This window comes from Setaria viridis, chromosome 2, assembly GCF_005286985.2.
Source record: "Setaria viridis chromosome 2, Setaria_viridis_v4.0, whole genome shotgun sequence".
In the NCBI taxonomy this organism is placed as follows: Eukaryota; Viridiplantae; Streptophyta; class Magnoliopsida; order Poales; family Poaceae; genus Setaria; species Setaria viridis.
The window spans coordinates 36,755,851-36,768,424 of record NC_048264.2 but is presented as its reverse complement, the minus strand read 5'-3'; the positions used below and the strand labels follow the sequence as shown (position 1 = coordinate 36,768,424).

Genomic DNA, 12,574 nt, shown 5'->3' with positions numbered 1-12,574 from the left:
AGCCGTGAGCGTGGTTTCAAGTCACTGCCTCACTGGCATGAAGTGTCGTGCCTCAAATCTCAAGTAATCAAACCACGGTGCCTTTCGTCTCCTGTTTTGGTCAAGTTTCAGGTGATGTGCTGGTAAATGGAAGCAGCTCAGCTACTCATGAAGCAACACTTGGTAGTTGGAACATTTACATGCAGGATTTAAAGGTCGCAATCCTGGTAGATCTTCCTCGAAAAAAAAAGGTGGGGCTGATAGCCAGATCGATGGATCGAAGCACTTTCTCACGGAAGCAGAAAAAAGGGAACGTCAGGCCTCCATTTTGCGAGACACCATGCGTGGCGCTCTAGTGCGACCTCCGCAGCAGGTCTTTGCGTGCGAGAGGCCAAAGCCTAAGATCCTGACAATCGGGAGGAGAGTCGAAACGAAGAAGGCGAGCGGTGCGAACGCTGGTGTGTTAACGTTTGTCACAGACGGCACAGTTTGCCACCGACAGGTAGATCACGGGAGGCCGGGAGGGGCGTGGATGCGTGGTGCTTTCTCGCAAGGGGTCCGGCCCCGGTGCCGGCAAACTGCTCATGATGGAAGAAACGCAGACGGGTAGCACTCGCTGAGGACTCTTGGAACTCGGAGCACTCGCTGAGGAGTAGCACGGCCCCGCGCCGCACGAGCCGAGCCAAACCCAGCCCCAACGGCACGGGGGCGGCTGGTGAACCGCGCGCACCAAACGAGAAGAGGGCGCTGCGGCGCACGGGCGCGGGCGCGGCCGGAGCCGCGATCCATGCGTCAGGTCACGGTAGAATGAATTCGTGGCACGCGCCGTACGCGCAAGAGCGACGGCGACGCTGGTGTCGCGTGGCCGGGTGGGGCGTTGGGAGTTGCGCGCTGGCGGCGCCCCGCGCTCGCCGCTCCCCGTGTGCAGTATGTGCCTGCGACTGCGACCCCTGCCTGTTGGGCCGTTTACGTGAGGAGGTGGGCTCTCGTGCTTCTTCGGCCTTCGTTGCGCAGGGGGAGTGAGACCCGGCCCTCACAGTCTCGCCGGTCCAGTGGGCCCGTTATCCCATGGATAACGCGGGAACTCATCATCCTAAACCTCGTCCTTTTCTTTTTTTTTTCTCTTTCCTAAAAAAAGAAACCGAAGCCCCGTATAACGCGTTAACAACAGACTTGATCATCTGAAGCAAGAAACGTTCCTGACAGCCTGACTATGAGAAATGGCTTTGTGTTGCGTGCAGCCCCGGACGGCTCGATCCTAACCGTTCATCTTGCACCAACCCACGTGATTTCTTGTCACGTTCAACTGTATTTCGAGTGTATTCATCTTGCATGGGTTCGCATGATTTATTATCCCATTCGTCTGCATTTCAAGTGTATTTAATTTTTTCTTCAAAGTATATGAACCTAAGAAAAGGAATCTTGCCAAATTGATATATCATAAAGTAACATCGGGTACCGATGCAAAGGACAAAAGTACACCTTTGCATGCGTGTGTTCGATTTTTTGAAAGTAAGTGGCCAACTTTATAACCCCACACCAGCTCTGTACCTGTCATCTAGCTAATTTGAAAACTAACCTTGCACATGACATATAATAATATTTTATATGAGTTATCCTTTTTAACCTATTTACTGTCCCATTGAAACTCCATTCACATACAAGATTACACACGTACATGGTGTGTACTGCTTCTAACCATCCTGTTTAGAGTACACCAGCTGTACAACAAAGCTTCACCTATGTACACTAGATGTACATTATTTTTTGCACATTTAACTACATTGTAAAACAACTGAAAGCTTTAATCCTCATGGAACATTTGATGGACAGTAGAAGAACACATTTGATGCACAATAAATGAAAATGAATAGCAGATGAACACGGTGAACGCATGAATATAAGAACACACAGGTACTGCTACACCGCCCCCACCCCAAATCTCTTGAATCTGTACAACACGGAGGGAAAAAACATGCAGGATCCGGATCGGAACAAAAAATAAGAAACAAGAAGCCTCGAGAGGCCGAAAAAGAGAGAGAAAATGGAAACAATAATTGGTCAGATTAAAAAGACAAACCAGTAGTCTAAAGGAAGGGAAAAAAAAGAAAAACTAAGACCCGCGGGTCGTGGCATGCCTCTGGTCGCCGCACACACTTGTTGGCTGCACTAGTTGGGCCCGCTGCCGCGCCAGCAGGTCGCTTGAGGCTGTGCGCCGCCGTGCGAGGCAGGGGCACCGACGGCCGCGCTGCACCCCGCGCTCGCCTTGCGTGATGCACCCCATGCGACGTGGCCTCGAGCACAGCACCCCAGCTTCACGCTAGGGCGACTGACCTGCGCCATGCCGAACTTGATGCGGCCTGGCTGCGGCACACCCCGGCAGTGGGGGACCTGCGCCGTGTCGAACTCTGGCCGTCGCGAGCTAAGAACCCCTGGTGCCGGCCAAGTCAGGGCCTACCATGACCCTCACTGCACCGCTCGCCCAGGGCGGTGACGAGAGCATGATCCTGCGCGGGCGGAACAACGTGTGCGGAAGGGAGCCAAGGGTCTCACCGTGGACACGTGGTCGTGCTGGAGCGTAGCGGCAGCGGCCCGACCGGGGCGCAAGAAGCCGCGGGTACTAGAATTGGAGCTGCTGCCCGCAAGTCCATGCCTGGATTGCCTGGATCCTAGCCGGTTGGCGCCAAGCAGTGTCGCCGCCGTCGCGCGCCGCCGAATCCAAGCCCCTCGCACCCGCCGCCGCAGGATCTGGCTACTGGTGGTCTCTGCGCCGCTAGGTGTCGTCCTGGGTGCCGCTGCCGTGGTGAGGCCCGAGGCACTCGTGGCCCGTGCTACCGCAGCCGGTCGCCATCGGTCGGGCCTACGCCGGTCCCCCACCGGAGCTCGGCGTTGCGTTGGGACGGGACAGCGCGCAGCTGCTCGACAAGTGGGCTTCGCTGCGGGCCTCCAGTCGATGGCCGAGCCCCTGCGCTCGTGTCTGCTGTGGCTCTTGGCGGCCGGACTCACGAGCGCCCGGATCTGGCAACCCAGCACCACGCCGCGTCAGCCGGCGGCGGTCCACGCCCCACCGCCCCCGCGCCGTGCCGCCCCGAATAAGGCAGCGACGACCACAACCTAGCTGCACCCCGCGCCACCACCGGTGCTCAGAGAGGGATGGAGGAGAGAGAGCTCTTGGTTTTCAAATGAATTCGAAACAGGGTTGATTGATATTTACCGTGAAGGAGAGAGATTCTGTACATATTTTGTACGCAATCCTGATCCCCCCACCCTCCCTCATACGTACATATTGAAAACGATTATACATACAGGATACGTGTGACATAAACGGCTATACATACAGGATACGTGTGACATAAAGTGGTCATACGGATGGGACATAATCCCTGCACATAGCACATCTCGAAATCAGGTTGGGACCACAATCCTACGGTTTGGATAGAACCTACCAGACTGCCTTCCGTGCATAATCGTAGTTCGCCCGACTATACCATCTACACGGATTTCTAGACTCTTCGTTCCCTTTACCTGATTTATTTAGTGCGACTGCCATGATCCAGCATTCCAGCTCTTAACCTACACGGCCACTTGGGAGTTCAGTGGTCTCAGCTCTGCCTACACGCAGAGCGACATCCGGACAGCTGAATCGAGAAACATACACTTGCAGCAGCAAAGTACGATGGCCAGCTGATCCGGTCACCTAAACTACTAGCATGAGCAGTAGAACGCAAGACAGAACAGCTCCGACTTCCGAGCTCAATCCGAGATCTTCCGTTCCTGAGGCAACTCGTATCAAAATTTGGGAGGTGCAACGACCCTTGATTCATGTACGTGTGACATACAGGCGACAGCCGAAACGACTAGAAAAAAGAAAACAAGAACAGCAATGTGACACAAGCTTGAGTGGTAGTAGGTGTTTGTTAGAAGTGATCATCCGTAGGGAGGAGCATCGATCACCAGAGGATTCAGAGCTTCTAAAATATTTGGATCGCAGGGAAGTCAAACCGCATCCGGCTCATGCAGTCATGCGACGAGCAGCAAGCGGGAGGAGATCGTACGTTCTGATGGCGGCGTCAACTAACTTTTATTCCCACTAACCATGTCCAGTAGTCTTTCTGTAGATGGAATCGTACTTGCATTGCCTCATTCAGGATTGCGTCATCACCTCCGTCAGCTTGGTGCTGGCCACTTGAGCTATGTGCAAACAGTGCAAGTTCTGTTCGGACGACGGTGCCTACACGTTCTGAATCTGAAACCAAGTAGACTGCCAGTCAGTTTACTGCCGTAGAGGAAATGAAGCAATATGAACGCAGCTGAAATGTTCAGCGGCGAGAAAAAAGGACGTAAGATTTAGATGTCTGCCGTGTGTTCGTGTTTTATAATGTTTGTATGGCTTTGATGTGCGTTCAACAGCGCTCAGATACATAGAGCTGGCTCTGCGATTCAGAGCATCTACATGCAGAAAAGAAAAGCATTCTTATATACGCCGATTTTGTTTGTGTTTCTTAACATTATTATCCCCTCACCTGCCGTTCTGATCTCGACGTTGTGCGGCGCGGCAACCCTGTCAGGCATTCGAGCTCAACCCTCTCGCCTCGCACGATCGCATCACCCGCATCCTCTTGCACGAGGACACGAACATCCTGCAAAACCAAACACGTTCATTTACCATTTGTTAAGAGCCTATATACCATTTTCACTCCAATACTGTCAGTGCAATCGTGAGAAGGAGCTTACTCCCACGGCACGTCGCCGACGAGCATCCAGTCGCCGTCGCCGTCCTCGTACACCACGGCGTGCTCCCACTCGCTGTACCCGTCCATCAGCCCTGCACGACGCCACAAATAGGACGCGCAATTCTTCAGTTCTTTTTCTTCTTCCGGGTGCTGCAAGTGGGTTTTTTTTATCAAAGCGCAGTAGCAGCTTTACCGATGGAGCAGCAGCAGAACATCTCATTGAGCGCCTCCACGAGCTCGCCGTAGTCGTCGTACGCCGCGACGTCCACCTTCCTCAGGTACGGCGTCCCGTCCATGCTCACCTTCACGAACGCCTGCACCCTGCACGCAGCTTCACCCGGTCAGACTCAGACACAACCACGTGCACGAATGCGACAGGGACGACACAGGGTCGAGGCGAGTCACGTACATGGCGGATGACGATGACGGTTGCCCGTTCTTCCTCGCTCGCCTCGCCTTGCGCGCATTGATGCCGGGCGGCCCCAGCGTCAGCTCGGTGAGGTCGACGCCGTCGTCGCCGTAGCCCGCCATGCGCGTCACCGTCCCAGTCAAGCACGCACGGCCTCTGTCTCGATGACGAACGGAGATCGGGAGACGACGGTGACAAGCCGAGGCCTGAGGATTTGATGAGGTGGAGCTCCTGAGACGTGAAGGTGGTGGACGGATCAAGCTGCGACTCAGGCCCGTATATATACCGTTGGTGCGGCGGCATAGGATGTCTGGGAACGAGATCCTCTGCGGCGGGCTGGGGGAGGGAGGCAGGCGGCATCGTGCCACCCAGGACGATACGATACGGCGGCTGCGGTTGCAGGGGATCCGGTTTCCGGTGGGGTCGTTGGGAGCCTGGCGGGAGCGCGGCGGTTGGGTTGGGTGCGGGCCGGCACCGCAGCCTGCCGGCCTCAGCCCTGGCTCGGTGTCCGCCGTGGGGCCGACCGGCTGCTGCCAGGTAGACGCCCTGGTCTCCTGCGTCACGTAGCAGCGTGCCCTCGTGGCTGCCCGGGCCCGGAATCTGGTGTGGCGTCATTGCTGTAGCCAGCGCTCAGGCACCGGGCTGGGTCGTCGCAGCCTAAATGCCTAACCATGTTCACGGGCACGGCCAGCTTATGACCATATTAGGATGGATTTTAACATTCTGTACGACGGGCTAATATATTCTTGACGGAGAGCAAGTACATTGCTATATGTCAACGGTCTCATAGGTCATCTCATGCAATGCCATATATGATTTTTAATGATGTGGAAGAGAGAGCGAGGAGAGAGCCTCATGAGCTAAATTGTAGGACTACGAGATAACTCAACAACCATCATGGAACTCATAATATTTCTTTTTTCACATGCACAAATTAAGGAATTATATTGCTATACAAAACAATTTATAAGACAACTCTTAGTACGGATTGCCTATTAAGTCGTTCAAGATCACATGTCAATGCATGAGATCGCCTACACCAATATACTTGCCCTGAAGTGGTGAATCTAATGGGAGATTGCGGTGCCAAACCATTACAACCTACATATGAGTACGATACGATGAATAAATGAGAATTTAGGTGCCAATATTTGTAGTCCGAATTGCACACATGGGCTGCCAAAGGAAAGGATCTCTCGGAGTCGGAGAGGAGAGAGAGGAGCAGCACTACAGCAGTAGAGAAGCAGTAGAAGCCCAGGATGTTGCCATGGATCGAAGCCGCCCGCCGCAGTAGATCAGGATTCTGGCGAGGGGGTAGGGGACAGCCGCCCCGCAAGTGGGCGCGTGCGAGCCGGGTACGTGCATGTTCCTGAGTGGCGCCGAGGACCCGATCGAGCCGCGTATGTGCATGCACGCAGCCGCAGCCGCAACAACGTGCCCGCACCGCACGAAGCCAACTCGGCCTCCTCCTCCTTCCCCTCCCCCCTGCTGCCGTGCTTCGCAGCCCGCGGCAGCCGCTGGTCCCGCGGTGCCGGCCGGGCCCTGGCTCGACATCCCGGAGGCCTCGCCGCCGCCGTGCCCGGCAAAGGGCGCGCTGCCCCTCGCGGGGCACGAGCATCGTGCTCCACGCGGGAGCAGGAACCCGGCTGTGGAATTCGATGCACCGGGCTGCCGGCCTACGTGACCGTGCCTGTCGCACGCACGAGTCGCGACCGGGCGGAGCGGACGGCGAGATGGGCAGTGGGGGCGGGCGGGCGCGTGGGTTTCCGCCGCCGTGCTCCCACAGTCCCACCACCCCTCCTGTCCTGGCGCGCGCCCGGTGTCGTGCCCCCTGGCTGGGAGAGCAGCGGGTGCGTGTGGCGGCTGGTCATTTGTTTCTTTCTCGCGCCTCCCCGAGACTACACGCGCGGCGGTGTGCGAGTGTTCGCGGCTCCCGCTGCCGGGCAGAGGATTAACCTCGTAGCTGGTGCGGGGCCGCGGGGGAGTGGGCATGGGGTGGATAAAAACTCCAGTTCTAGAAGACATCGAAGAGCCTTTTGATGCAACCATGTTTTGACTGAATACCATACTTGAAGACGGATGTTTGACCAGCTCGCGCACACGCACTCAGCAGCATGACACGTGTCGAATGGACTGCTAAACATCCAGTCCCGGTGTCACGTCTTTAGTTTTGGGAGGACACTAACTCAACAAGTTCCACTTGTTTCTTATTATTATAGACCGGCGTAAATTTTGCTAAAATAAACTAAAATAACATACATGATAATTGATTTAGGGAATGAAAATAAACTAAAATTGCACACCACGTGATTAAATTTGTGACAAAAAATGACATGCCACATCATTGGGTATCCATTTGCACCCTTAACCCTAGAGCTGTTTGAGTGGTACATCTCGCTCATAATGGAACTCTATGATAAAGACCTCAACGTTGAACAAACTGGGTGGCCCTGGTTATTGCGACGTGTCTACCAGCGACTGAACCGAACTGAACATATGCCACCACAGAAAAAGGAATGGTCTATTGATCTTTTGTACAGTTTTTCTAATGGCATACAGCATTCCCAACTCCAAAGCACAGGTGCCACCGTGTCAGCCACTTGCGCTTCTATATAGCGGCAATGTGACAAGTGACATGAGTTCTGACAATCGCAACGAGAATAGACTTTACCATAAATACCGTCTAGGCCACGACAAGCCGAATTGGGATGCAGTCGTTAGCTCCAACTCTGCCAGAAATGTACTACTAGCAAATAGTAACAGATGGACCAATGCTACACCCCCCGTATTCTGATCCCCCCCGAGCTGCTGTAGAGCAGTTCAGCAGTATATATAGCCGAAGAAATGTACATTCCGAACTTCCAATGTTTACTTGTTGGCGTCCCCTTCGTAATTACTTGTTGGCACCACCCCTGGAGAGTCATGGTTGTTCACGCTATGATCCACCCCCTGAGTCTGGATTTACCATCACAAAGAACAATCGTGAGACGAGAGATCTGGAAGTGCCAATGAAAAGTGCACTATAAATATAGGAAGACTTCAACCGTAGTGAACATATGACAGACCTGGGAATTTGATCCTTGCCCATTAGTACGAACAGGTCGCATATTAAGATCGATCATTTTCGAATTAATGTTACCCTGGTCTTCGCAGTTTCCATCAGATGCTGGATCATCAGAGCCGTTATGGTGGTTTGCCATTTGCTCCTTCGTTACTGAATGAGGTGGCTTCTGATCTATCTGGGTTTCAGGATCCTTGCTTTGCATAGCTACATCATCCATATGGCCTAGTTTATCTCCTGGAAACTAATCATAGTTCCCTACTGTGAGAACTAGAAACATACACAATTGCAATCTGAGGCTGTTCAGTACAAACTTACTTCAACACTTTGCCTTAGGAGCAGGTATCTTCCATGGGTGCGTTTGCCACCAACATGAACAGTCATGTCACAGCTCAGGCAAAGTGAGGTGCCATCTATCTCACAGTGGAAAAAAGCTATACCCAGGCAAATCAAGATTTAGTTGACCAATCATATAGAGAGGGGGGGGGGGGGGGGGGGGGGGTTCATGATTCAAAAGGCATACCAGGAAAACTTTCACATATATCACAACGGGCAAGTTTATTAGAGTTTGCAAGTCCAACTCTCACATGCCGACTAGCAAGCTTGTTACACATGTGTACCTGCATCACAACATGGAAGGGATCTCAGATATAGTAACATTAGGGTGATCTGTTTGACAATCAAGGTGTCATGAACTGAAGTGACGAGTATGAAAAGGGGGATTGATACAGGCACCAAATTTGGTAAACTTGAAGCTGCTATTTAATATCACATGATGAATCCAAACCTAAAGATCAAATCCAAATTTCATCAGTTTAATACTGAATTGAACTAGCTAGTTTTCCATCACTTGAAGGTTAGGTTTTTGAGTGGACTTCTGGTGATAAATACGAAACACAATCATTGAGTCAAAGCTAACTTCTCCACATGCATCTGATTAGTTGAAGTGACAAATTAATACCTTTTTATAAATGTTCCTAGACACTAATACATGTGATAATTTGTCATCAGCATCTGAGAAATACCCCACAGTGCATGTGTTTTTTCTAAGGAGGACATGTATCTCAAATTCAGAAGGATATCCTGGATGCATGGAACACTAACTACAAAAGCAGCCTTTTCTCCATGACGGTCAAAACAGGTTACTAAAAAAGAATTACTCAGTGATCCTGTAATCTGTTTTAGGAAGAGGACATGGTTTCCTCAATCATTTTTTTTTTGGGGGGTGGGGGCGGCCGTGGGGGGGGGGGGGGGGGGGGGGGGCGCTGACATCATTTCACAACATAGCAACAATATCAGACACTAAGTCAACCAAATTAGGGTTTCCTGATCATTCCTGAGGTTTGTTGTCCAATACACATTGCTTGGCAGAATAAGCAAACCATTCTAAAATAGCATGCATTAACAATCTAACATGCAACAAGCCAATGAAGCCAGGCAATCTGAGAACTTTTGTTGCCAACAAATAGCAGAAGGATCTGTGTTTCCAGAATGGAATTTCTATTCTTGATAGTATACTTACAAGTTACAACAGCCATCATCCCAAGCATATCAAACTCATAGTTTTGCCTAAGTACATATGTTTGGACTTTGGAGTATGGAAAAAAATTAAAATATAATTCCAATCATCCACTGTCCCACTAGATTGGATTTCAAATGGCAATCCCATATGGCTTTTTCAGATAAAAAAACTCAATTATGTTGGGCAAATCTAGATCAGAAATGACCGTGGTGCACACTATCCATTGTACTCGTATACTCCTATAAAGAAATGCATACAATTTTAGAAGTACTCAGTACTGAAGTAGTACATGGTCAAATTGAGTCAACTACTAGCATTTTTTTCTTCACCCTTGTGCGTGTGCACAGTGAACCAGGGACAGTCAGTGTAGCTTCACCCCTGGTAGGATTGGCAGGTAAGTTAGTTCTTTTGCCTCCAATCCAAAGGACTACAGTTGACCTTCCTCTATCCAAAACCATTCTTCTGGTTGGAGGGGCACGTACCACAACTGATTATGAAGAACAGTGGGATGTTGCAATACCTTCTCTTGCTATGGCACTGCCCATTTACTCATCTAATCTCGCCTCACAAAGAATGCTTTTGAAAATATTTCCTGAAAAAATAGGCATAGTATTCTATTGACATGCACATATCAGCAGTCAGTAGGATAAGCACTGGTGTAGCATACCAAACACAGCAGCCTCGGTGGAGGCGAAAGCCTGGACGGCGACGTCTGTGGACGCCGCTTCCTCGTTGGAGGCGTCCTCTTGCATCTCTTCGGCCTACCTGCTGGATGCTGCGGGTGAAAACCCAATCCTTTTTGGGCTGGCATTGATGGCACCATCGGTGTCATGACCTTCTTGAAGGCATCGTCAGGCAGACCCAGCAGTGGTTCGACATCCCTCGCTGCGATCGTCAGCTAGGCGTTTTTCATCTTTCTTTTCTTCCCAAAAAGAAAAAAAAAGAAAAAAAAGCTAGTGGTGTCACGGTGGTGGTGTTCAGTGGAGTGGAGGCCTGACGATGATGCAGTAGTGATGAGGTTAGTTGTGGTGAAGTTGAGAAGCTCGGCGGAGCGAAGACTTTGCGCGGCACGTGTTGACGTCCCAATCCAACCGGCCAGTGACGCTTATTGAGTTGAGTGGTGCTTTGTGTTGTGCGGCTCATGTTGATGTCCCAATCCAACCGGCCGATGTTGTTTGTTGTTCTGTCCATTCTGGACTTATTCTTCTTTTAATATAATCGGCAGCTCTACTGCCTGATTTGTTTCAAAAAAAGAATTATGAACTGCTTAACAACCGAGACACACAACACATGGTCACAATCCCGGTTGGAATACTGGGTGTGGCATCAGGTGAGACCACCAAGTCAAAAAGAAAATGTAGCCATTAAGGTCAAGTGCTATTACCACCAAACACATGGCAAACTCATCACCACAAATATCCATGCATGCTGTGGATGTCAACAATCCACCTAGTAACAGAACCTGAAATTTTGTGTACAGATCCCCTACGCAACCACTATGAGAAGACCTTACGAATCTCTGATGCAACTAAATATTATGCGGAGAATGACTTGTTTCATAGGCAAAACATGTAAACATGCTTCGTGATCCCAAGAATAGGATAGGACTCGATTTTAAGTGGGGGATTTAAGCCAACTCAGGGGAATCCGATCAACCCCGTGCCCTATAGGTACACACCTTTCTGAATTTCTGAAATAACCACCCAAACAACTCCGAGAAGTTCATCACTATCAATGGACACCAGAGTACTGCTAGAATGTTTGGGTTTTTTTTCTCTCGGTCGGAAACTTGTCTATTTGGACTAGTACCCACCTCATGACATGGCCAATGACTTTCACGTCTGCTACCGAAATGGACCGAAACAGACAGGATGGCCAGAATCGGGTAAACTGGGACAAAATTGAGCAACTAAGCGTCTAAGCTGGACACTCAGTCACTTAGAGACATCCACCACGCGAGCACGCAATCAGGCAATAAATCCCCAAGATCTCAGTGCCCAGTCGACCAATTAGAGCAACCATCGCGCGGTGTGCCACTCCAACGGAGCAGCGCTCTCGCCCGATCTGCGAGAGGGACGAAGAGCTCCCACAAAATAAGGGGGGGAGCGGGGAGCGGAGATCACCTTCTCGTCGCAGGGCCGGCAGAGCGCTGCCTCGTCGGCCGCGCAGAAGAGCACCGCCGGCGCGCTCTCGCACACATCGCAGATCGTCCGCATCCCAGCGCCGCGCCGCTCCCGCCGCCCGCGTCATCGCCCCGCCGCCATCCGAGCGACGAAACCGCGGCTCCTCCTCCCCCGCCCCGCGCCGCTGCCCGGCGATCCTCTCCCAGCGCTACGTACGGCCCGCGGCGGGCGACGGCGGCGCCGGAGGGAGAGATGTGGACTACGAGGCGGCAGCGCAGCGGAGAAGCCACACACACAGGAGTTTGGACGAGGAAGGATGTGGCAGCGACTCAGCGAGGAGGCCGACACGGCGGAAGCTGTTGTTTGATTTGGTCATTTGGATGTGGTGGTGGTGGGTGCCTCGGTGCCGGGCCCACGCTTCTCGAGCCATCGTACTTCGCAACGCTCCTAGGCGCGGTCCATGCGCTAACCAGCTGAATCAGAGCAGGCGACGAGTGACTAGCTTCGGTGGGTCTATGAACCCGGGCTCAGACGACTCGGAAACCGAGAGGGGCCCAAATACTAATTGATGCTCTAGGCCCGCTTCAGCTACAGAGAACACCATCATGAACGTCACCGACAGGTGGGGTAGGATTTGGTGGGGGCAAGAGATCTGCTGCTTGTACCAGGAGTGGACGGCTGGGTGGGAGTTAGTTGGGTTTTGGATATGGGGATTTTAGGCGGGGGTGGGCCCGCGAGAGGCGTCCG

At 52.1% G+C, this 12,574-nt stretch overlaps 2 protein-coding genes across 5 annotated transcripts; both read right to left on the bottom strand.

Annotated features, from left to right (window-relative positions):
* Positions 1–3,783: 3,783 nt before the first annotated feature.
* LOC117846157 (auxin-responsive protein IAA26) lies at positions 3,784–5,357 on the bottom strand. The gene is made up of 5 exons (XM_034727271.2): positions 5,122–5,357; positions 4,906–5,033; positions 4,714–4,804; positions 4,503–4,619; positions 3,784–4,225 (listed from the first exon to the last, which is right to left on the bottom strand). Exons 1-4 carry the CDS (start codon positions 5,241–5,243, stop codon positions 4,544–4,546), a joined length of 417 nt encoding a protein of 138 aa, XP_034583162.1. The 5' UTR covers positions 5,244–5,357; the 3' UTR covers positions 3,784–4,225; positions 4,503–4,543.
* A 2,261-nt stretch (positions 5,358–7,618) lies between these two features.
* LOC117844970 (B-box zinc finger protein 19) lies at positions 7,619–12,168 on the bottom strand. Of its 4 annotated transcripts, none has more exons than XM_034725833.2 (6): positions 11,828–12,167; positions 10,372–10,589; positions 8,706–8,802; positions 8,501–8,616; positions 8,187–8,426; positions 7,619–8,076 (listed from the first exon to the last, which is right to left on the bottom strand). In XM_034725833.2, the coding sequence occupies exons 1-6, from the start codon at positions 11,952–11,954 to the stop codon at positions 7,990–7,992; spliced, it is 885 nt and encodes a 294-aa protein (XP_034581724.1). In that variant the 5' UTR covers positions 11,955–12,167; the 3' UTR covers positions 7,619–7,989. The 4 variants fall into 4 exon arrangements, with proteins under 4 accessions (XP_034581724.1, XP_034581726.1, XP_034581728.1 ...); XM_034725835.2 differs by lacking the exon at positions 11,828–12,167 and adding an exon at positions 10,187–10,296 and having other exon boundaries at positions 10,372–10,486; XM_034725837.2 differs by lacking the exon at positions 11,828–12,167 and adding an exon at positions 10,225–10,296 and having other exon boundaries at positions 10,372–10,486.
* Between the last annotated feature and the right edge of the window lie 406 nt (positions 12,169–12,574).

Coding starts and splice junctions, on each gene's coding strand:
- LOC117846157 (XM_034727271.2), bottom strand. CDS start 5,243: ATGGCGGGCTACGGCGACGACGGCGTCGACCTCACCGAGCTGACGCTG. Junction 5,034..5,121: donor CCGTCATCGTCATCCGCCAT/GTACGTGACTCG, acceptor AGCTGCGTGCAG/GGTGCAGGCGTTCGTGAAGG. Junction 4,620..4,713: donor GTCGGCGACGTGCCGTGGGA/GTAAGCTCCTTC, acceptor TTGGTTTTGCAG/GATGTTCGTGTCCTCGTGCA.
- LOC117844970 (XM_034725833.2), bottom strand. CDS start 11,954: ATGACGCGGGCGGCGGGAGCGGCGCGGCGCTGGGATGCGGACGATCTG. Junction 8,617..8,705: donor TATATGTGAAAGTTTTCCTG/GTATGCCTTTTG, acceptor GCCTGGGTATAG/CTTTTTTCCACTGTGAGATA. Junction 8,077..8,186: donor GGCAAGGATCAAATTCCCAG/GTCTGTCATATG, acceptor TGGTAAATCCAG/ACTCAGGGGGTGGATCATAG.